Source organism: Manacus candei, unplaced genomic scaffold (genome assembly GCF_025592945.1).
Source record: "Manacus candei isolate 608988 ecotype Guabito, Panama unplaced genomic scaffold, ASM2559294v1 h1tg000005l, whole genome shotgun sequence".
NCBI lineage: Eukaryota > Metazoa > Chordata > Aves > Passeriformes > Pipridae > Manacus > Manacus candei.
Window position 1 is genome coordinate 7,709,603 of NW_026138053.1, and position 24,500 is coordinate 7,734,102.

Sequence of the window (24,500 nt, forward strand, 5' to 3'; positions counted from 1 at the left end):
AAAGATAAGGAGCCATTTTTATTGCAGGACTGCCTTGAATGCACATTCCTGGCTTACAAAATCTCTCAACACTCCACTACAGCAATCAAGAGGTTGAGTGGAATTTGTACCATATATTTACTCTTTCAGCAGGAAGCTGGAAAGTACAGCACCAAGTACTGGAGCTGGAAATGCAGATGTGTTTTTACTGGTCTTTCTTACCTTTTTCCACTTTAGCCACTATTCTCCCTCTTCTATGACATGTGACTTTCAAGTACTGAGTTCCTTCAACAACACTTCTAGATCTACTTTTCCAGTGACATCCTAAGTTACACAATCGTAATTAAAAGTTTCTACAGATCATCAGAAGCTTGCAACCAGAGCATTTTCCTAAGGGATATATTTTGAAAGTATAATTTTTATGATTAATAATCTGATAATAGATTATAGCTTATATATTAACATATTACATAATTACATATGCACACAGAAAATGATCACTTAAAAGTGCAATTTTTACTATGACTTCCCAAACCTTTGGAAAGCAATATTTTTGTAGTTTCTCTGTTCAAGAAAGAAAATACTTTAGTAATATAGGCAGATGCAATAAAATATTCAGTAAGAATTTTAAACAAAGTGTCCTCCAAGAGGCAGATGAATTTAAGGCATTTTCTGTGTTGGACATGAGAGAAGCAGGAAGAATAAACCCTTCAAAAGCACTTGAGAAAAGTATTAAGGAAAATTCAGAATGTAAAGTAAAACCTGAAATTTTCAACATCACATACTGGATTTAAAATTATACATTTAAAACCATTTAAACTGTATTTAAAAATAGAGGGTTCTAGTTTAGAGGCCTAACTCCTGTGTGTGTGTTTGCAAGGAGAGAAATATGTTTTATTAGACCACTATAATTCGAAAAAGTACATAATCCTTTTGTCAGTCTAGTATAAGCAATTACCCTTCCCTTGGAACCTTTTCTCTCACATCACCATGATCATGGCTACAAAACTATCTATTTCCAAAGTTTTTAAAATCTCTCCGTATCTCGAGCATTCCACTGCTGTACTTCAGTCACTTAAAGCAGAGAGGAGAAATATTAAATTTGTGTAGTTTCATACTTCATCTTGAACACTGTAAAACTCTGGTATGTTCTCCTCATTCCTAACAGACACAAGCATCCAGTTGCATGTCAAGCAGGAGCCCTGGATAACAAAACAAGCTCTGACACTGGAGCGAGAGAGAGGCAGCAGCGTTGGGGTTTTGGTGCTGCAGGATAAACTCTGAGGTCCACAGGGAAATCTAAATGGTGTATTTTTCTGTTTACCTTCAGGTGACAATGTCCAAATGCTGCAACACATCACTGAACGTCTGCTACAAAAAGTCCTGTCATGAAGAATAAGAATGGATGGATGAATAATGGTCAGGCTGGACCTTCTGCCTCCTGCCAGCAGGGCTGAGCAGAGATTTAAAACCAGCTTGTAAGCAATATGCAGCCAATCTAAACCTATACAATCAGCCCTAGAATCATCAACATTACAGAGACATCAACTTACCTCTGAATAGAGATAAGGGAGTTGCTGGTGTTTCTCAGAGGACCCAGCTTCATGGACTGAAGTCAGAGAAAGAATTACTTCTTTCACAATCTGTTCTCCCAACTATATTCACTGATAGCACTGAACAGGGGGGGGGGGTGTTCCTTTTTAAAAGCTTGCATTCTGATTTAATTGAAGAAATATGATAAAGTCTTCCCTTCTCCATATAGAAAAAGAATGTTTCAAAATAGGATATACCGGAAAATATTTTTAATGTTTCCTTCATGTAAGACCCTATCATATATGAATGAGATTTTTGGTTTGATCCAAGTAAGTAACAAGTTTCGATCCAAGTAAACAACAGATCTTAAGAACTGGAGGAACAGGATTTCCCTTTTTTATTTTCATTCACTGTCACCTCTTTCTACAGCTTCCTGCAAGATGGACATTTTAGTATTTTCACCAACTGCAAAGCAAGGACAGCTCAAACCACTCAAACAGAGACGACCACGCTGGGTCACAGTGGTCCATCCTGAAAGGCAGAGCTTTACCTACACTGCATATTGGCCTCCAGGGCATAAAAATGTGGCTTCAGGGGGACTGGGGAGGGAGGGACGCTCAGCATTAAATGCCAGCTTCCTGAAGAGAAGTCACCTTTTACAAGACACAGCTGCAAAAGCTGTGCAGTCAAAAAATCTTATATTTGTCTTACTACATAATATATTCCACATCAGCAATCGTTTCTATCCAAATGGATATATCCAAATTAAATGCTGTTGCAGCAAAACTGCTCTTTGATGAGGCACCCTGATCATTTAAAAAAAGACAACAGCCATCCTGGCAAAGCATCCTAGTGCTACAAACTGTGGTTCTTTCAGTGCTTCTTTCAAAAGAAAGACTCTCCTGAAAATTATTTAACTCCTTTTTTTTTTAAACTGAACTTCATGCAATCCTTTCAGGTTACTTTGAAGAAAAATGTTGAATCAATCCACATTCTAAAATGCCTCAGAAAGAAGAAAAATCCCAGCAGTAAATCCACCTAATTAAGTGGGGGTGTATCTAGCCCACAGCTATTATCACTTCTCAGCTTAATATTTTTAAACAGCCTGTATGTGGAGCAGGCAGTGAGCTCTCTTCATTATTTCTCAAATGAAGCTGAGTAGATCTAACCCAAATTATGGCAAGATAAACCAGACAACTTAAGTGATGAAAATTGTACTTTTCCCTCTGCTTTAGGGACGCTTCTGGCTCATCTGTCCTCTGATCAAGGTGAGCCTGATAAAGCTGAAAATTACACTGTGTCACTGGATTGTATGAGATTATCTTTCCCCTGAGAAGTGATTTATTTTAGTAACTCTTAATGAATAAGAAACTTTCTGCTCCAACACACTGCTCTTCTTGTGTGGGCATGGTTCCTTATTGCTTTGAGTGAGGGAATCACATAAAAAGAATGGAGAATCTGAGTGGCTACATCTCCTTTATGGTTCAAAGACAAATTTATGTTATAAGACAGACCTTCAGGGACCACCAGTTCCATAAAAAGGGAAAATCATTGTCATTAGTTTGTAGGTTTAACTGCAAAAGTTACAGGCATATCTTCCACTTTTTGAGTGTGAGCAAAGTCTGGTTTTGGCTTTGAGGGATCTTGCTTTGTAGAATTTGGGGCTTCTCGATCTTTAGACGATTCCAGGAGATGTTGCATGTTAAGTTTGAAAATAAGGCGAGGATCTGGTCCAGAAAGAGATGGGCAATTGCAGCTCTCTCTTATTTTAAGAGCCTGTGAACACATAGGAAAACAAATCAAGCTCATTTAAACAGGAAAAACAAAAAAGTTTTCAGTCAGTGACTTGGCTTTCCACAAGGTTTGCATTTGCACATAAAGCTTAGTGAGTGTAATGCTGAGCCTGAGTTGTTACTGAACAACTTTCCAACAGAAACCAAGAACTCCTGTGAAGAAATGCAGCAATGTGGTAAAACAATGGGGAAAATGAAGAATGAAGAATGAAATGATTTTCTCACAGGGTCTCCAAGGATGGATACTGTAAAAGGCACAGCATAAACAGACAGGAAGCTCTCTAACTGTTTTGTGTGATACTTGTGGCACATCAGTACCTTTTACCTTTTAATTTACATTCACAGGTAAATTGAACTTTGTGTAACCCTTTCAGGTTACTTTGAAGAAAAATGTTGAATCAATCCATATTCTAAAATGCTTCCAAAAGAAGAAGAATCCCAGCAGGAAATCCACCTAATTAAGTGAGGGTGTATCTAGCCCATAGCTATTATTGCTTCTCAGCTTAAAATTTTTATATTTATATTTCCATGTAAATGAAAATGACTGCATCAGGAAAAAAAGGTCTCTGAATTATTTACTTCATCAGGTATGTTCTATTATTGATGTAACTATATATAGCTGCCTGACTCAAAAAAGGAGGGAAAAATCTCCAATAACATAATGGACATTTAAGTGTTTGGCACAGAGACAGTTCATCAGTATAGTTAAGGTCCAGCTACACAAGTGATCTCATCTCTAAGAACTATTTGGATACACAGCTTCCAAGTATTAGGAGAAAATAATGTCTCTGGAATGTAAAAATTTACCTGAATAAAAAGATTAGTACTAAGAGACCAAACTTTAAGCTCACTGAGTAAGTGCCATTGCTTCCATTTTACAGATAAGAAAGCAGAGGCACGAGGGAGGCAAAGAATTCCCCAGAGAGACAAAATTCATTAGCACAGGCACATTCCCCCCAGATCATCCTGTGCTGTGGGGAATGAAGGTGTGACAATGGATGAATCTCATGGCTCAAAGGCACTGTGGAGAAACTGGTATCAACTTGTAAAAAGTCAGTTGGTTTAAAGGATGCTGAAGTTGGTGTTCATTGTAATAAACCTGAACATGCATTAATTAGACCACACAAACAGGCAGCTCCTGGTGTGTGTGGCACATAACTAACTGATGCAGGGGTTGTACACAGACCTTTATCTTGGCCTCAATTAACAGCATAAAACCATGGGCAGATTTACATCCTGCTCTGGTTTTAATCCTTTCATGGGAAAACAAATTCAAATGTACATTTTATTCCACTTCACTTTATAATCATGGATTCTTGAAAAGTAATGGCCAGACCTGGCCTGAGTTGTATCCAGGTGCACCCTGGCCAGGACTCAGGACCGTCAGCAGAAAGTGAGGGTCAAGTCATTCCTTCCAGATGGATTAAAGAGGAGGAAGAAAGTAACAGTTTTCCCAGCACTCCTAGAATTGTACTTTGAACAGAGCAGAAATTTTTAATCTGTTTTATAATCACTAGCTTTGGCTGAAGTAACAAATCAAATATTCCAGCACAGGTATGCATAAGCATTTGCCCATCATTTTGAAACACTCTACTATTCTTCCACAGGAGACACTGGAAACATCTCACTACAGCAGATTTTAAAATAGAAGAGCAGAGCTTCTTAACTCATTTCTTTGGATAAAGAGGTTTCAAAACCTATTTCTCCCTAACTTTACTACAGCAAACTGATAGAGTTTGCTGTAAATGCCTAGAACCAAATATATTTTAAATTTACAACTGGTTTTGGAAAAAGACACATTCCAGGAATGTAGGAAGAGTCTCTCCAGCCATTTCTTGGTGAAATGTAACATTTAAATTACTGGATACACAAGTCTGGATTAGGCATGAAATATTGCTCTTGTCTAACTTTTAAAAAAGATGAATAAAGCTTCCACAGCTTGTTTTTCTACAGCATGATCTTCTACATAGTCACCAAATGTAACTATACTGTGAACACTCTTCTGCTTCAGTGACCAATTAATTTCTAAACTGACATTTATGACAAACCAAGAGTTTTCTCCTGTTCTCTCCTACAACATAAGGAGCTGCAAGACTGCATTAATGTCAAGCAGTGTTATTCAAGGCAAATGGAAATACAAAGATTTAGGCTGCATCCTGGAAAGGACAAACTAATCCTTTTTTAAGCTAATTTGGCAATTTTGTATCTCTGTGTTTTCCTGGCTATACAGTGCCTGGTCTATTTCCATGGCTTCACTTAACAAAAATAATAAAGTCACGACAGCAAAGGCGAAAAACAGCACTTCAGAGTTAACATTTTTACATCAGTAAGATGCCAATTACAGGCTGAGGAGCTTAAAACATCATTTCTCCCGAAAGATAAACCAGCCCAACGTGGTCAGGTGTCTGCATCTCCAAAATCACTGGTAACTTCAAATCTGGTAATTTAATATTGCTCAAGTAGATTGGGTTTTGACAGTCTGGGTAACCAGGTAAAAGCATTGCCAGTGAAGCACATGCATATTGATATTATAATAAGAACATGTTTTATTGACTGTTTTTACTGAAGAGCTTTCTCAGTAAATGAGGCAGGATGAGCCAAGGTTAACCAGCTGGAGTGAGGATGAAGATTCACCTGGGAAGAGAGGGGATTTTAATGCTGTTCTTTCCAGGTTAACCTCAGGAGCACAGCACTGCTGCTCACAACAGAGACCCCTTGCCTGCTCACTGGTTCAGGAGATCCCAGATCAAATATCCAAACTATTGCTTGTGAAGTATCTCAGGTGAAGCTGTTTTTCTTATCAATACAATCACAGTCACCTCCTGCAACGTGCTGGGAGCAGGGAAAGCATAAGAATTAGGGGTATCTGCCTCATCCTCACTTTCATGTAAAGCCTGCCAGGATACAAATACAGAAATAAGGAATTTTTAGTTCCCAGCATTAATCCTTCACACTGCCACAGACACCAGGCTACCTGCTGCATCTTGAGCCCTTACAGTATTAATGAAAGAGCAGTAAAAGATGATTAAAAGAATTGATAGACTTTACTTGATAGAGAAGAAAAGCAGCTTATATATAATGCTAATACTTCCAATCTTTCACTGCCATTGGCACAGAAAGGAAAAATTGTGACAAAATATTTAACAATTTTATGGGGAGGATAGAAATGCAGGTCAGTGGTTTTTATTCTTGTTTTCACACTGATAGGGCTTAATTAACATATTCTACTACTAGAACTATCTGAAGTAATCTCCATATCACAAGCAAAGGGCAAATATACCAACCCAATTTTGAAAAGAAGGCAAAATAAATGTATCTTCCATATCCACAAGGCAGCAGATTGAGCAATAATCAAAAGCTACACAAAAAAATAATAGAAGTAACAAACAGCCAGGGTGGATTTGACAAGAACAGGTGTTGCCAGAGTAAATTAATTACATTTTCTTTGACAAGTTAATTGACCTAGCAAACAAGACAAGCAGTGGAGTTGATGTATCCCAACTTAATATTAGTCTCTAAATGATCTCACTATGGCATTTCTACAAGGAAGAGTGGGAAATGTGAGTTACAGGGAATCAAAAATGGAATCTGAGCCAACAACACGATGCCAAAAAAAATCAAATGTCATGTCAAGATGAATTTTTGTGTCACAGGAAAGGCTCAGTAGATAACCTTCTGCTTTATTCAGTGTGCTGTTATCCAGGAACTTCTCTCTGGCACTACAATTCTGTGATTTTTCTCTCCAGAGCAACACTAAGCACCCTCCCCACTATTACAAAATCATTTTAAGATTTCTCTTTCTGAAAATCAAATGCACAGGCCTTCATCGAGTATCTCACCACCTTCCAGGCAGGAATTCTGAGAGATTTCAGTTTCCTATTTAAGAGTATACTCTGTTTTCCTAGTTTAAAATCCAAAGCTCTCCCTGAGGGGGAACTGCTTTAAAAACTTGGTAAATCTTTTTCATTTGCTTTATTTCATTTCCAGGACTCTGTAACTGCTCATAGCTCACTATTTACCGATGCCTCAGCTTGGCTGTAGGTTCCAACTTGCTCACAAAACCAGATGCAAGTTCTTCAATGGTCATTTGCTTTGTTCCCTGTCTTCTAATTACATATAAAGAGAATCCCTGTGATGCTCCTGCTTTAATTTACATTTCCTGGGACTGTTCAGTCAACTCACTGAGATGTGACATTTCCTTACCTGAAGAAAAACTCTGACTTTATATGGTCACATTTTATTGTGAACTTGCTTAAAGTCTGTAGAGAAAGATCAGTGTGGCCTGAGAAGTCCAAAAACTTGTCCCAATTTGTCCCAGCTACAGTAGCTGGTCTAATAGTAGATATTGTATTGTCCCCAAAACCAGTTCAGCTTCAAAACCAGCAGCACATGAACACAACAGTGCTCACCATGGATCTGATACTGAGTCTTAAGAAGTACCAGTTTCTTCACAAAATGATACTAGAGATTAAAAAGCCTTTTTTGAAATCTGGCTTCTCTCCCTGGGCTCTGAACATCTAATGGCTATTAACATATGGTAAAAATACTGTTCTAAAAGCTTTAAGTATGTGAACAACTGAACAAAAAGATGCTGATATTGAACAATAATGCCCTGGGATTCCCTTTAAATGCCTGAGGTGCAGCCTCCAGGCAGCAGCTCCCAGAGGAAGGGAGTCAATGTCTCAGACAAGAAGCCTCCAACAACACCTCTACACACTTCCTTTCATCTTTATTCCACATTTGTAGTGCCAACTTCACTTACTTAGTCAACTTGTTAAAGACAGGAAGTCTTTTTTCTCATCCTACTCCAAAGAATGTTTAAGGTAAAAGGCACACAAAAACATATCCCCCTCAATTATCTTTTGGAAGAAAACTTCCCAGCCCCCCTTGCTCTTGGAAGAGAGAGTACCTATGAAAAGATGAAGTTGCTCCACTTGCTAAACTATTAGAGATAAGGCAGAAATAACAGTTGTACACAGTTGCTCAGCTATTTAACAGGCCAGGTGTAGAACACAAGAACTAATTTATTTCGTTACCTCTTTATAAGCCAGTCAGCAACTATATGAAAATAAGCAATCCTGAACCCTTAATGTTCAATCTACCTAAAACTAAGGCTCCACAAGTATCATTTTCCATTCAGCTGCTCTAATGTGTTAAAAATCCATCTAAAAAAGTCATAACCTGCTTTTGCAAAGTACAGACTTTGTGTATATTAATTTAAAATATTCAGTCTAGCCAGTCTCCAGCCTCCTACCCCTAATGCTGACTTTGATTTGCCACCATTTAGAATATTTACTGTATTCATCCTCATCAAAGGATTTGTGAAAACCTTTCTTTCTCCTTTGAAGTCAGCAAACACCTCAACATTTTAGTGCTCTCTCTGCCAATACATCTTCAACTGTCTTTACAGTTTGGAACTGAGAAAGGCTTTAGGTGATTGAGAATTTTAAAAAAAAAAAAAAAAAAAGAAGAAATCACTAGTTGGTATAAAAAAAGAGTATTTCCAAACATAGTTTAGCTGCTGAAAAACAGTGTCATTTTGAGGTGCTTTTGAGGTGCTTTAACATTCTATTTCAAAACGAAAAAAACTAGGCAAAAAAATCCATTTTATTTTTCTGTAGTTAAAACACCCACATTTAAAGAAATAGTAAGCAAACTAAGATTACTAAACCTCAAAAGTTCTCTGTCCTTAAGCTATCAGCAAGTAGCACATCAAACTAAGATAGTAGCTTTCCACTTGGCATTCCTCTGAGAGGAAATCCAAAAGAAAGCACAGGGAAAAGGCTGCAGATTGATGGGCAATTGTGTGAATTAGTTCAAGTTTCTTGGAGTGAAGTAAAATTTGCTCCCTAATATGCTCTCAGGAAATCTTCTCCTGGGGCTCTGACATCCTTCTGAAGCTCAGCTACTCGAGGTGTGTTCAGTGTCACAGCAGTGAGGGGCAGGATGGAGCACTCTCTATTTGACAGCCTAGGCAAAGCTACAAAAGCAAGAGAACTCACCACAGTTTAGGGATCCAACTTAAAAATTGGCTTCCAAAGTGGAAAAAAAAAGAGGAAAGAGTGGCTGAGATCCTGACACTGTCACATCTATAGGAGAAGGCCATTCAAAAGCAAAGACTATACTTTGATCAGAAATCAGAAAAAAAAAAAAAACAAACCTGGAATGTAATTACATTTTATCTGTGCTATCGTAATTTTCCTCATTTAAAAAAACCTTTAAGGTTGGGAGCTTTGTAGCAGAGAATTTGTGGGAGGATGAAGAGAAAGATAAAAGTGTAGATTGTGAATCAATCCCAAAGTAGCTCCAGAACCAATATCAAACCTTCCTAAGAGGGAAGGACGCTCCCTGCAGCTCTGCTCAGCTGTGGGATCAGCTCTGCTCACCTGTGGGATCAGGCGGTCCAAATGCTCCGCTCTGTTCTCATGGGAAGGGTGTGTGGAAAGCCACTCTGGGATCTTGGGCTGCCCTTGGATGGTTTCTGCCAGTTCCATCTGCTGCCAGAACACGCTGCTCGCTCTGACATCCACACAGGCCTGAAAACAGAGAGCAAATGTGGGCACCACTGAATTTTTAAGCTAATAAATACACACTCTAATAGATACTGAATTATGAAATTTCTTCAAAAAAACCCTCAGCTGTGAATTCTAAGTTACATTTGCTACATAAAGTACAGCAGCAGAAGAAATTAATCATCTCCACAGATATAGGCAAATTTACAGGAAGAAGTTTAGAGTCAAAAATAGTAAGTGATAATAATTCATCCTTAAATAGCTCTAAAAATGAGCTGCAAAGGCATTTCTGTAAGTGATTACATGCTTTTTTCAGGGGTGATCTCTGTAACCCATAACAGATTAAAACAGTAATTCTGCAGAATTCTTACTCTCTCCACAGAAGTATATATTTAACCACAGAAAGTCATGGAACAGTAACTTTTAGAATAGCTTTTGTGTATCACTAACAGACTCCTTTATTTTTGCATTTAAGTGAAGGAGAAAAAAATAAGATGATTTCTTACACTGACTTCTATTTGTTAAGAAAATAAAAGACTACAAGTTGTCAGAAGGTAAGAAAATTACTTCTTCCCCCCCACCCCAAAATACAGTAGTGGTGCTTTATTCTTTGAATTTATTTCTTAAAATTATTATTAAAAAAAAGATTACCTGCACAAGTAGAGAAATGCTGTGCTTATTTCTTTCTGGTATGGCCCTAAATCTTTGGTATCACAAAACCCTGAGCACAAACACAGCAATTATGGGTTTTTTATAGATTGTATTACTCCCTTAAATGACTTTAAATTAAAAATGCAGTTTCAATCTCAAAATCAAAGTTAATTTTAAAACTCTTCCTTGAAGAAACATAAATAATTATTAAGAAAAGGAAGTTTTCCTTATGAAATATTAACACTAGATGGTGCTGCTCACACTGTTATCTGACACCTTGCTCTATACTGCACTTTGCTAGAAACCAAAAAGTTTGTTTAGTTTCTTTACTATCAAATTAAAATCCAGAGGGAGGTGAAAAAAAGTAACTGAAAAAAAAATTCTGAGAAAAATGTTGAGTAGCTTCTGGCCAAATTTTTGTCTTACTTTAGCCAAGTTACACTGTTCCTATGGCTGCATTTAGGCTAAATGTTTAAATCTTTACACACAATTAAAACCAACTTATGGTTTAGCATTCTCCTTGTTACAAATATGTGGGTTTTTCTTCTAATAGTAATAAACTACACAGAAAATACACTGTGCAGTTAATGTGCAACTTTACAAACTCCCATTTTATGACCTGTAATTAGGCAGCGTGACTTTGTCTTTCCCTAAAAATTGTTTTATTTCCCACCACTTCATAAATCTACAGGTCTTCAAAAATTCACAGCTTACCTCTGTATGAAGTGTGAAACTCCCTTCAATTTAAACAGAAACTGAAAACATTGTTAATAAACCCAACCAATTCCAGTTACCTTTGCTGCAAACTGAAGTCCCACTTTATCAGCCTCAGCCTCCAGTGTTCTGCTGTAGGGTCTGTCAAACATGAACTGGAAAGAAGCACATCAAAGCTCTATTTTTGGGTTTGAATGTGCACAAAGCTGGAGCATTGTAACTGCCTTTCTAACCTTCCCATAAGAAAAGGGGTTTATCTATCTTGTTCACATTGTACGTGATCAGTATTAATTTTCTTAATGTAATCTTTAATTCCATTCTATGTAACTCATTGATCCTGTATTTAGTGGAAATCAATTCAAATTACACTTATTTTCATGGTCACTCTCATCAGCCAGTCCCACTTCACAGCAACTGAAGGCTCAATACCAACTTTACACTAGAATTTTTTCACTTCACTCTTTTATTGACACCAAGATTTTTGTTGTAGCAACTGCAGGTAAAAATTCCAGTGGTTCCCTAAACTTTTCTGCTGACTGCCTTTAAGCCTGGTATCATCTATTCTGCATGGCAAACAGTGTACAGTGTGGAATGTAGCCACGAGTGTTTCCATGCAGAAATCCTTATAAGTTTCAGGGGGAAAAAACCCACCAAAACCCAAACAACACAAACCAGTTTGAAAAGAGAAGCACCAAAGAAGGGGAGCAATGCCTTGAGTACAGAAAGGTAACTGCAACTTTTTGCTTCTTTCCAAAGTAGCAGTGATAGTTTTTCTTTACTAGGTCAAAAATAGAAGCCAACCAAAGCTGATCCTCTAAAGTTTTTTTTAAAGCCAAATACTCTGGTTGATAAATAAGCACTTATATGAGGTCACTTTCTAAATTCTTGGTTTCCATACAAACCTTAAATATTGCAATTATAAATATATTTTTTAAATCCTCTGATGATAAAGTCATTCCTGGAAGGGGAACACATACCTCTACTGCCTCAAAAATCCAGGTCTGCGGGTGCACATATGTTCACTAAACAGCAAAGATGCCCCTGGCTGGTCTGTCATGTATTCCTGCAGCATTTCCCACTTAGCCAAATAAACTATTTGTTTAATTATTAAATATTTTTTAGACAAGGAAATTAAATGGGTTACGTAAAAAAGAGTCCAGAGTCATCTCACACACAGTACTTACTATTCATCTGCTACTGAAAAAATGAAATGGTTTAAAAAACCTACTGTGAATGTGCTGGAATGAAAAATTAGAACCACAAACTCTGATCTAAAATCCTTGTCTGAAATTGGACATAATAAGAGGGATTTGAGTTTTCAAATCAGTAACCAGAGCTGTCTGTGGAATACAAATCTGTGAGGTGGACAAGGAAAGGAGTGTGGAGTACTGCAGCTGTACATATCTATGTGCAGGACATGAGCAAAACTCAAAGCTATGCTTTGAGCTATTCCAAGAATAATTCCTAGCTTTAGTTCCCATCTAAAATAACTGCTACTGTATAACAAAGCCAACATGCTTCAGTTCAGAAATACATGACTAAAGAACAACCATAGATGAACAGCATAAGGAAACTTAACAATTTATTAAGGAAAGCAAACCCACCAGCCTCTGGGGAAAAGGCAGAGCTGGAGCTCACATGCCCAAAGACCTATAAAGAATCACTAAGAACTACTTAGAGTCAATAATAAAAAATACACAATAGTCAGTAGGTCAAAAAGTTAAGCCTCTAGGACATAAGAGAAAAACAAATATACAGAGAGAAGCAAGTACTGCAATGTGGCTTAAATAACCCTTTCACAGAGTAGGAGGCTAAGGCTTCAAAAAGCAAAATACAGTTATGGAAGAAGAGGACAAGAAGTATCCTGAGAAAGTTTGCAGAAAGGTTCACTTTCATGGAAGCACAAGAGGCAAATGTCGAATGGAGAAAACAAACAGACGCTGCACTCCCGGGTGACTGAAAGAAATGAAATTTTCCATTCAGCATCTTTTTCATCTGGGGTTAAAGGTCTGCAGGTATCAATCACTTCAGTATTACTGAAGGTGAGTTTGATCAGCCTTTTAACCCAGGACATTGCTGTACAGCATGAGACATGTTTCTTACAGCACACCAGGACTATGAGCTTAAACCCCGATTCCATTTGCAACCTAAAGCACAACTCCAGTCCATGATTCCCAAATATCCATGCAGTTAGCCTAGGACAGGAGAAGAGATGCTGACAGGGAGTGGAATCTTGCTGTCTGAATTATGAGCAGTCTCAGGATTGATTCACACTCGTTCTTTGCCAAATTCAGCTCTTCAAAATGCTGGCCAGTGTTCATCAATGTATTGGTTTCTCAGCTACTTGTACGAAATATCCCAGCTCCTTAGAGATAATTTATGCTCAGAATCCACATATCTCCTCATTAGCATAAGAACTACCAAAACAGATTGATTCTGTTTAATTTCATGTTTTTGAGGAACTGAGGGAAATCTCAGGAAAAGCATCAAGTCCAAGTAATCAAAGAGTTCTTTCACTTAAATTCAGATTCAAGTTTTATGATCTAAGCAAAATTTATTTTTAAAAAACACACTTTTATAAAAAATAAATGACTCAGTAACTGTCCAAAGGCAGAGAGAAAATTAGACTGTGGAAGAAAATTGGCACCACAGAGCCTCTGAATTTTACTTTGTTGGAATATATGCTGGCTGAAAAGATTATTTCAGTAAGCTTTACTATAGCATGATTTAAACACTCTTAAGGAGTGTTTAGATTCTCAAATTTTTAATCTTGGAAACCATTCTTACCACTAACAATACATCTAAACAATTCCATATATTTTATTTGCTATAGGAACAATTTAACAACTAGGTAAAAGAAAAACATGGCATTTTAACATACATAACTTTAAGGGGCAAGTTACATTTCTAAAAGATAATCATCTGCCTTAATTGGCAGCTGGTACCTGGAGCCTGTGCAGCTCAACCAAGTCATGTAGGGAGATCTAAAGTTCCTCATGATGACAAATGAAAATCAGCACCAACCACAGCAGAATCAGATTTTTAAAAATGTATTTCCTTCAATAACATACTCAAATATTAATTTTTGCTTATATTTCTCCTCTTGCCTTTTTCCCCAAACATACTATTTACTGTAGTGAAAGATTCAAAATTATCATTAAAATTAAGATTAAAACTGTCTTTCCGAGGAAGTCAGGGAGGATAATACAAAATGCCAATCTTACCTCCTGCAACTTGCTCTGAATCCACTGGCCAACAACTGCCAAACTATCCCGAGGACAGATGGCCCAAATCATGGTGAGAAAGATGAGGGAGAGAAAATCCAGGATGTGCACCAGGCTGGCTTTCTCTGCCTGCAAACAGAGATTGTCCCATTTTCATTCCTTACAGTCTGACATTTCTTTAGAACACAACAGAATTTGGAAACACTTTAAAAATCACAGATTTGGTTTTTTTCTGTGCAGCCACAGGAACAGGGCACAAGATTCCCTGCTTGAACAAACAAAAAAATCCAGTTGGATACAAGGTACTTTCAGTCTGGAACCCACAGCAGCTGTGGAATACAGCTGGAGCAAACACATCTGGCCATCACCCTATTTGAGAGACACAAAGCTGGAGGTAAGATGGGGATGACATACAGAGAGTTCTTCAGTAAAAAGGCCAAGAAACACCTCACTTGGAATGAAAAATCTATAAAGAGACCTCAAAGACTGTTCTTTACATTAATTTGAGAAGAGACAGACATCACTGAGACAGGATCCCTAATGAGAATAGGGGACAGTAGACATAATGTATTTATCCTTTGTTTCCTGCTGCACTGCTTTCATTTCAGAATCTGAGAGATCCTGAAGAAATAAATTGAAATTATTCTGTTTTCCAGAGCTCTATTTGACATGGAACAAATTGATCTGAGCACTTACAAGTGGGATCATGCAATAGTTCTCTTTATGCCAGCTGGGTGACACGGGTTCCACATAAACAAGGTAAGTTCTTTTTACTATGAGAAATGCATTTTTTAGAAGTTCAAAGGGGTAGTTGGCTCAACTGGGCCCAAGAAACAACATTGTGAACTGTTGCTCACCCAAAATCACAAGAATCAAGCTCCAGGCATTCCAGAGTTTGACATTCTAAACCAGTGTGTAACTATAATAAAAATACTATGGGTTTTAGGATAATTTTTTAAGTATATCCACTTCTGTAGGTATTAACAAGTATAGGAGTAACAAACTGAGTTGCTGAGTACCTCCAGTTCTTTATATCTGAGCTATAAGAGAGGCATCTGCAGACCAAGTTCTATATGACTGTTAAAAGTGAACCATAATCTACCTGTGCAGCTGTGAAAAAAAACACTGGCAGACTTTGTGCTAACAGGGACCAGTAGAGGCCTTCTGACAGTTATTAAGTATTATACCAATAATAAGGATCTACTGTAGCGGACCAGACACTTCAAATTCCATTTTTCATTAATTAGAGTCACATTGAAAACTTGGTTGGCATAATATGATCAAAATTAAAGTAATTAGAATAATTTAAGAATATCAGATGACTTTCTTTAAAAACTTACTGCATGTTCCAGCACAGCATGAGCTATTTCATGTCCCAAAATAAATGACAGCTGATGAATATCAGAAACTGCATCGAGCAATCCAGTGAAAACGAACACTTGCCCATTCTGTAAACAAAAAATGAATAAAAATTAAGTGGAAGACACATAAATAAAATGCTGTTTCAATATTATTAATAATGTTTGCATTGTGTTCAACTTACTGGAAGCACAAAAGCATTTACACCTGGTTCATCCACCACGTGAATCACCCACTTGAGTGCTGAGACCTCTGGGATGTCCTTATTGCTTTCAGACAAATGCCCAACAACTCTCTCCACAACCTGGTATCTTGCATCTGTCTCAGGCAACATTTGATTTTTGAACTCCTCCATCCACTGAAAAAAAAAATTCACTGATTGCCATGCAGAACAAACACACAGTGAATGACTAATTAGTAAACTAATTTAGTGGCTACACACAACTTAGATAAAACTAAGTTTCAATACATTTTTCTTTCATATAGCCAATGTCAATACCTTAGAGTTCAGGCTTTGAGACCCACAAGCAAAAGAATAATAAACTTAAAAGAAAGTAAACTGATCACAGATCAAAAATAAGATAGTATAAACTTGGTGCTACAGCCTCCTGTATCTGGCATTTTCCTAAACACAGTTAAGCTTGGCATCACAATTCAGAGAATCTTGGTATCCCCTCTTGAATTTCCATCTGAATTTGTAATTTTTGTCTATCTGAATATTCCTGTTGTAATTTGTAAGGTGGGCAAATTTATACAAATTATGTATTTTGAAAATATCCTTGTACTTGTTCTGTTCTTAACTCATATCTGAGAGGAGGGACTATAGTGACATTTGGATATGGTTTATCAAGTTTCACTGACTTTAGAACAAGAAGACACAGAACTCAAAGCTACAGAAACTAGTTCTGGACAGTTTAAATAGGCAGTTTAAAAGAAGCCAGTTAAAGAATAACAAGCTAATCAAATACACACACACAAAAAAGAACAGAATGCAGGTAGAGAGTACTGCCTTACAAAGTGACAGCTTCAAAGAGAGGACAAGTGCCAAAGAATGCTGCAATCAGCTCAGAAACTGAGACAAATCTCAGCATACACCTGTTCTTCTAAGATCCTACCAGATTTCCGTATTTCTTTTACAAAATCCTCTTCAATCACAGTAACACAGAAATGTTTGTTACATGCATGTCATGTGGCCTTTAATGTGCCCCTGATGGAAAGGGAACTCTTAAAAAGGATGGGAACAAGAGGAGAAGGTAACAGATGGGGGGGCTCAGCAGGGTTTTGAGTGTGAACTTCAAGACTTATCAAGGACACCACAAGGTTTGTTTGCCCATCTCATTAATAGGGTTATCTCATCACTTAAAAAAAAAAGCATTAACAGTTATAGAGTATTTTAATTTTTTTTCTTTAAAATCTTACCATTTCATATTCCATCTGTGACAGTTCCCTAAAATGCTCCTTCCCAAACACCAGCAGTCGAGCACGCCCAGTGATGGGTGTCTCCTCCAAGTGAGTAAAATAAAACATGATAAATACAACTCCTAAGCTACTGACACCCAGGAGGATCTTCCATTTATTTTTTCTTGCACTTTCTTTAAACAGTTCCCGTTTATTAGGAGGAAGTGCCTTCCACCAATTTCTTATGCTCCTGTAAGATACAAATAGTGTTAACTTAGGACATAGTTAAAAAGAAATTTGTTAGTGTCTGCCCTTGCTGTATTCTCTGTTATAGTTTCATCTCATGTAGCAGCTTATGGAAGGTTATATTATAATTGGCTTCTACTCCACTCCATTTCTTCCCTCGAACATGAGAAGAAGGAATGCCCCTCAGTGTGTTGGTTCACCTTCCTCTACCACATGTAAATGAGAAGGAAAAGAGCAAAAGATGCACCCAACACCTCTGAAAATGGAAAAAAACCTTCTTGTTGAGCAAACTGTCAGTCAAACAATACCACAAACACACCTGCCATCCTCCACAAACTCACACTTTGCATGATGGGGTCTTGCACTGAGAGCGAAGTAACAGTATTTTACCTGCCAAGAATGATGGCAAGTAATTTCTGAGCTGGCTTAACAATGATCCAGAAAAGAGGAACTGGCGCAGCCTGAAATGCTGGTGATGTGCGAAGAGACCTGATGATGTGAACGTTCCAAGCAGAACAGTGATGTGGGAGTTCCCCTATGGAACAGATCTGGAGGGATGTGGTCTTCTCCTCCTGTGGCCGAGAAGACTGGATGCAAAACCTTCCCGAATTGTGCTGTGCATTCCTGTATACTCCTGTATTTGGCACATTCAAAACACACTTCAGTCCCTTACTGATAAAGTTTCTGTGGCAGACAGGGTTTCCAGTCAAAAAACAGTTTCTAGTATTTCCACTCAAATCCAGCCTTTGGCATCTAAATCTGTTGATGTGAGTTCGGCACCATCCTGTGTAAGACCTAGAGAGGTTATTGCACTTCCCCTGCTTGCTCAAAGATGCCAAATGAGAGAAAACACAGTTTCTGCCCGGCAGCTTTAGACCACAGATGATATTCATAACTTCTTTGGCTGGTTACCCTGAAACAAAGAAAGAAAGTAGCAGAAAGGCATTAAGAAACCCCCCCCTCGAACACGAAACTATGAATCATTATTTCATTGCTCCTGAACAGATACTGTGTATTTGTTTGCCAACAGCTGCATTGCACAAAACGGTCACAGTTACAAGTGCACCCGGTTGCAGTTTCAAGATACCAATCCTTCCGACAGTGAAGGAAATCCCTGTCGAGTATCACTGAAAATAAAACAAGGTGCGATTTATTTTTCTCTTTCACTTTTAGTACCACCAGTCCAGAGTGACTGCAGGTGTCCCTTGGGGAAGACACGTGTCACCTTTCCCTGCTGCCCTCGGGTGTCATTCCTATCCATGAGGAAAACCAGGATCTATGAGCATGTTACTGCTACTTTGCTCCGGGCCTAGTAACAAAATGACTCAACACAGCGAAACCAAGTGTCTGCCAGCCGGGATCCTCTGACTCACGGGCATGGACATGGGAATGCCTTGGGACGGACAAGCCCCAGCCACCCCCTCGCTCATTTTCACCCCCCTGGCTCCGACCGCGGCCTTGGCTCCCTCCCTGACCCCCCGAGGGGAACCGCGACTATCGTGACAGGGGCTGACGTGAGAGGGGAGGGGGGAGAAGGAGACGCGTCACTCGGAGGCGCCCGCCGGCATAATGGCGGGCGGGGATGGGGGGACCTTTGGCCGGCTCTTAGCTGCACGTCCCGGGGACCGGGAGGGACCTCCTGCACCGGGCTCCCCTACTCACCACCGCGGGAGGCGGAGGAGGAGGGGGCGGACGGCGGAGACGATGTCGATACCGGGACGGAGGGCGGGAAGCGAGACGGGCTCCGCGTCCCTTCCTTCAGGCGGGGCCGCCGCCGCCGCCGCTTCCTTCAGGGGCGGCCGCCATTTTGTGTGGCGCGGGCAGCGGGGCTGCCCCTCGTGAGGCGCGGAGCCCGCTCTGCTGAGCGCCTTAACCCTGGCTTTGCCCGCGGTGTTGCGGTGTCACCTTACTGCAAAAAATTTAGTATATCAAAATTGCCATAAATCAGGGTGTTCTTTGATGTAGGATCTTCGTGTGCTTTCGAGCCTGAATCAGCGGAACAGGCAGCAGCCAGCATCCCCTAGTTAAGGACATCCAGGAACTAACAAGCTACAAGGATGCAGTAAATCAAAGATGATGATGTATATCTATGCACACATTGCTAACTTGGCAAAATACAGTCCATGTATCCTACAGCTGAACTGTGCTCATTATAGTACTAAAAATCACGCCTACAGGTCAAAAAGACCCCTGCCCAGGTCAAGACCCTTCTCCTGAGCGTGTGTAGAAGTTCACTGGGTTATGTAACTTGTATGGAAATTTCTAATCAATCATAATACAGGGGCTGTGCTTGGAAAGTTAGTAACTCTGAATTTCTGCCTGTAAATAATAGCGTGAAAAGTCCAGTGGCCGTGCTTGATTCATGGAACACCACCGAGCACCCAGCCTTGTGCAGCTCTGAGATAAATAATCGGCATCTCTCTCTAGAGTGTCATTATTGGCTTGTTGCACACCTGGTTACGAATCCGATTTTGAGGGCAACAACCTCCCAGCCCTGAGTCCTGACTGGTAAAGCATCCGGAGCCAGAGTGATGTACTGGGATGTATGGTAATGGCAGGGCAGCCCAGGCTACACACAAGTCTTAGTGCTTTGCATGTAAACAGAGGCCCTGTGGTTGTGAAAAGTAAAGAAACACAAATCTTTGCCTTTCACAGTCCCGTCCTCTCTGTGAACACAGTGAAGTATTGTTCAGTGTTTGCTGAGACTCATTAGTCCATCCCTTTTTATCTGCAGAGCCCTCTGCTGTGACAGTTCTTAAGCATTGATGTCCACTGCCTATGAAAATATGTAGTGAACAGATACTGGAGTCCAGGCCAGAAAGAAACTTCATTTAATGGTAAGTAGAAAATCTGTTTTCATCAGACACAATTCCTTTAAGATCTGCCCAGCCTCCATTGTCATAAGAGGCATGAAGAGTAAAATCTGTCAGTCAATAACACGGCATTCATTTTTGTGACTGTCAGCTCCAATCACAAAACCAGCTGAGCTGTAGCAGCAGAAAAGCATTTTGTCTAACCTAAGGCTTGTGTGTGTCCCAGCTGTCAAGAAATAAAGAACTGAGATGGAAACCCTCATTAATATCCTTATTAGACTTTGTATTTGCTTGCTCTTCTTGTCTTCTTTATCTAGAATTCTCAGTTCCTAAGCCAAGCATTAGGGCTTTCTACCATTTCTTCTGTGGAGCAAATGTCATTTTTCCACCTTAGAGTCTTCACTTTATATCAAGTCTGCTGAAAACATATTGTTATGTATTATTTCTTGGCATATTTCTTTTTCCTATTACTTGTTTCTCCAACTGCATTGTTTAACTGTCTGCATAGAGGGTACAGAAGCTATTTCTGCATTCCTGACTCGCCTGAATTCCTGTTAAACACAATGGATGTTTTGAGTGTGCAAGGATGGGGATTAAAGTTGTGTTCTGCATTCTGCTTTTCTAAAGTGGCATTGCTTACAATTAAAACTTCAAAGAGACAAGCAGCAAATACAGCACAGGTAATTATAGGATATCTCTATCAAATACCAACACTAAATATATCTTAGATGAAAATCTGGTAAACAGTTGAGCAATTGGAGAGTTATAAAGTGTTTTTCTCTAAACAGACATGTTGTGAAAAAAAAATTCTAACTAATAATTTATACTGTGGCTTCTCTTGAATTTTAATGAATTTATATGCATATAACCATTTTTTTTCCCTGAGAAAATAAAATAGAGTATTCTGTGATAAAGAGAGTAGGTTAAGATTTGTTTTGTAGCTGAGATTTTACTTACAAACCTCATCTCTCCTAGAAAAAAAGACTGTGGTTCCCATTTCTGAAGAAGACCAGAAAGCAAGTTTTCAATCCTTAAGACTTCATAAGACCTACTTAGAGGTCATAAGTGATTTCCTAAGTACAGTTAAACAATTAACACTTTACCAGGTACAATTTTCCTGTGTAGTTGTGTCCATTAGTATTTCTTTATCTCTCTATGTAAGTAGTTGTGCTGAACTGAATGAGATTTTGTTTATATATGAAATTATTCACACAAGCAAATGTCAAACGAATAAAAGTAATGAAAACCAGTTTAAATTAAAAATAAAGGCTATTTTTCTGTATATTTGGATATTTGGTACTGAAGTCTCCCTGCTACCAGTTTTGTTCATCACTATTAAAAGATGTCAGTTAAAATATATCGTTTTCAACTGCAAATGAAAAAACTTAATATAAAATAACAAAATATTTGAATTCTAAAAAAATCCAAGGAAAAACTAAGTATTAATCAATGCCTTTGTCATTCAAGTTTCAGTGTAATTCATTTCTGCTCACAGGTACTGAGCTAAAACCTTGGCAGAAACAATGCACTCCATCATCTTCTGCAAGTCAGAAATTGGAGTTAATGCCACTTAGCCTGTTTGGCCATTTGAAATCTCAGGACCTCACCCAGGCAACACTTCTCATAAATGCCAAGATTTTTCCAAATACTGTTGACTAGAAGTTCCTGTCTTGATCCCCCTGTTGTATTGTGTACTAACTGTCCCTTGCCCTCCCCTTCCCCACTGAGACACCAGTTAGTAGATCCTATTTAGGAATTGAATAGGTAATAACTATTTCTGCTCGTTATCTATGTTGTTGATGTTAAAAAAAAAAAGTAGATTTAAAATCCAGAAGATGAAGTTACTGACCCAACCAGAAGTTTACTGCAAAACTGTCTAAAACTTGTTATAAAATTCAGTACCAAATTTAATTTCAAAACATGTGTGAAGAGGTTGTAAATAAGGAGTGCTCTTTTCTTTGCTTGCTATTTCACAACATTTTAATGCAAGACTCAGGAAAAGCTTGGATGCTTAATAGTTGCAAAACTGGCAGAAATTCTGAGAATCTGTCACTTAATTTCTATTCTCCTCGCTTCTTATTCTGCAAATAATTTGTAAACTGCTTTTAAAGCAGCTGACCTGCATAAAACATCAGTGAAAATAGTAAATAACACAGAATTCTTCTACTTGCTGTCTAAAATGCCAAATGTATCTGGAGTGACAGAAAAAAAGGGAGCATGAATTAACTGTCTATACTTGAGAGATTTTGCTTAAGTCCTTCAGAATTGAGACAGTTATAAAGTATCTTATTTCCAACAACAGCAAAAGAGCATGTGAAGATGGGAGGGGAAAAAGAAATCTCAACAGACTGGACTGGTTGGGTGCCACCAGTACTGTTGGGCCCATATGGAAAAACCTCAGTGGAAAATTAGCAATTCACATTTTCATAATTCAGTCTTTCATTTAGATAATACAGACTCTCCCTAATTGTTCTGTGGTGCTTGATTGGTACTGGGGTAGGGCTGGAGTGTTATCCCTCGGGGACTAACTAGGGATCATCGGGAAAATGAGATGTGGATCTTGTCAGGCTGCCTGGCATGGATGAAATTTTAACTAGATAGGGCCTGGTACAAGGAATTTTGTTAGAACTGCTGAGTAATAATTGTAAAAGTTCAGGAAGTTGATTTTTCCTGCTTTGATAGCAATTGTAATGGCTTAAGATTAATTTTAGCATTAAAAAAAAAAAAGAGAGAGTAATTGCAGTGCTTAAAAGCCTGAGGCAAATCAGTGAAAATGCTTTGGAAAGGATAATTATACCTGCACGAGGAAGACATCTGTTTAATGGCATTAACTGGCCCAATTAAGGAGAAGTGGAGGAAGGGCCAATCTGTGATTTCTTTAACTGTTCTCTGAAAAACTGGCTTTGATATGCAAGCAATAGAAATTGGTTTGGCTTTCTCTAAGGTGATCCTCCAAGGTTTAAACATTTTAAGGACTATTGGGGGGATCTTGTCTCCAGTTGTCAGTAACATCACAGACATGCAGTGTTTTACCATCAAAACAAGAGTGGCCTTGGGAGTGTTTACAAGGAAGGCATTACAATTCCCATCATCAACCTAATCTGGCCATAATTCCAGTCTAAACATCCCTAAGAGATTATCTTTAAGCGGGGGGGAAGATGAGACAAGAAGAGGATTCTTTGTTGTTCCAAAACAGTGGCAGGTTTGGCTATTTTACCACTGATAAGAGCTGGAAGCTGCAGGCTGGTGAGAGTAGTGGAGGATCTGCTGCCACAAAGCTTCCCCTGGGGCTTCCCTGCTCCAACCCAGAGTAATGGGTGTGCTTTTAAATGTGGGTGTGGAGCAGACAGTTGTCAACTCACACCAGTCACAAACTAACGCAGGGATTTTGTGTCAAAGAATCTGAGAATACATATTTGGATATATAAGCAGAAATATATTTACCGGGGGAGTAGAGAGAACAGAGTTTAAGAGGGTTTTAATCCTTATCTTTCATTTCCTTGCTGTAGTGCTGGCATTGCTTCTGGCACTGTCCTCAGATCTGGAGTGGTTAAAGAAGTTTGAGTTAAAAGCAAAGGCCAGAAGTCCCTTTGTGCAGTTGCACAAGAGCAGCAGGGCTGTACAGGAAGGGCAGCACTGGCCTCCTCAGAGCTGTAGCACAGAGACAGGATTTTTTTTCTCTACCTATGTTTAATTTGAGCTTTTCAAGGCAGCCCTTCAGCAGTTGGAATTGCAGAACATAATTTAGGCAACAGCCAGCTCTAGCATGGTTACAGCAAGCATATCCTCCATTAAATAACCCAGGGAGGTAATAGCACAAGGGCACCCTCTCCTACCACTCACAGAACCCACTGCAAAGGGAATAGAGCCTGATCACTTAAATACAGTGAGAAAACATGCAATTAGAACATGATGATGATGCAATCAGGAAAAGGAGAACTAGAAATTTCAGAGTTAAAAATCTCTACATTTGAAATAATAAAAAACTTTTTGATTTTTCAAGTTGAAAGCTGCCAAGGGGTTCATTGTCTCCTTTTCAATGAGAACATCAAGAGAGGTCAGAAATTCAAACAGGCTGAACGTGATGGACTGTTACAGTAAAATACAACATCTACCATGAGCAAAAGAGATGTCACGTGGGAGGTGGCATGACAAGGAGGAGAGAAGTGAGTGCTCAGCAGGAGCAACGGGTCTGTTTGGTTTATTCAAGTCCAGATCCTACAGTAGCTTTACAAAGCCTTAGTCCAGAGAATGATCTAGTCCAAGGAGAGGTTCTCT

The 24,500-nt window shown here is 38.8% G+C and overlaps 1 protein-coding gene across 3 annotated transcripts; it reads right to left on the reverse strand.

Moving 5' to 3' along the window:
* OMA1 (OMA1 zinc metallopeptidase) lies at positions 1-19,226 on the reverse strand. Of its 3 annotated transcripts, XR_007907769.1 has the most exons (10): positions 19,072-19,226; positions 17,800-18,322; positions 17,185-17,413; positions 15,950-16,123; positions 15,747-15,854; positions 14,407-14,535; positions 11,263-11,337; positions 9,692-9,841; positions 1,533-3,288; positions 1-1,362 (listed from the first exon to the last, which is right to left on the reverse strand). XR_007907769.1 is itself a non-coding variant. In XM_051807928.1 (9 exons), exons 2-9 carry the CDS (start codon positions 18,300-18,302, stop codon positions 3,070-3,072), a joined length of 1,587 nt encoding a protein of 528 aa, XP_051663888.1. In that variant the 5' UTR covers positions 18,303-18,322; positions 19,072-19,226; the 3' UTR covers positions 1-3,069. The 3 variants fall into 3 exon arrangements, 2 of the variants coding, with proteins under 2 accessions (XP_051663888.1, XP_051663898.1); XM_051807928.1 differs by having other exon boundaries at positions 1-3,288; XM_051807938.1 differs by lacking the exon at positions 19,072-19,226 and adding an exon at positions 18,783-18,893 and having other exon boundaries at positions 1-3,288.
* Positions 19,227-24,500: the final 5,274 nt, after the last annotated feature.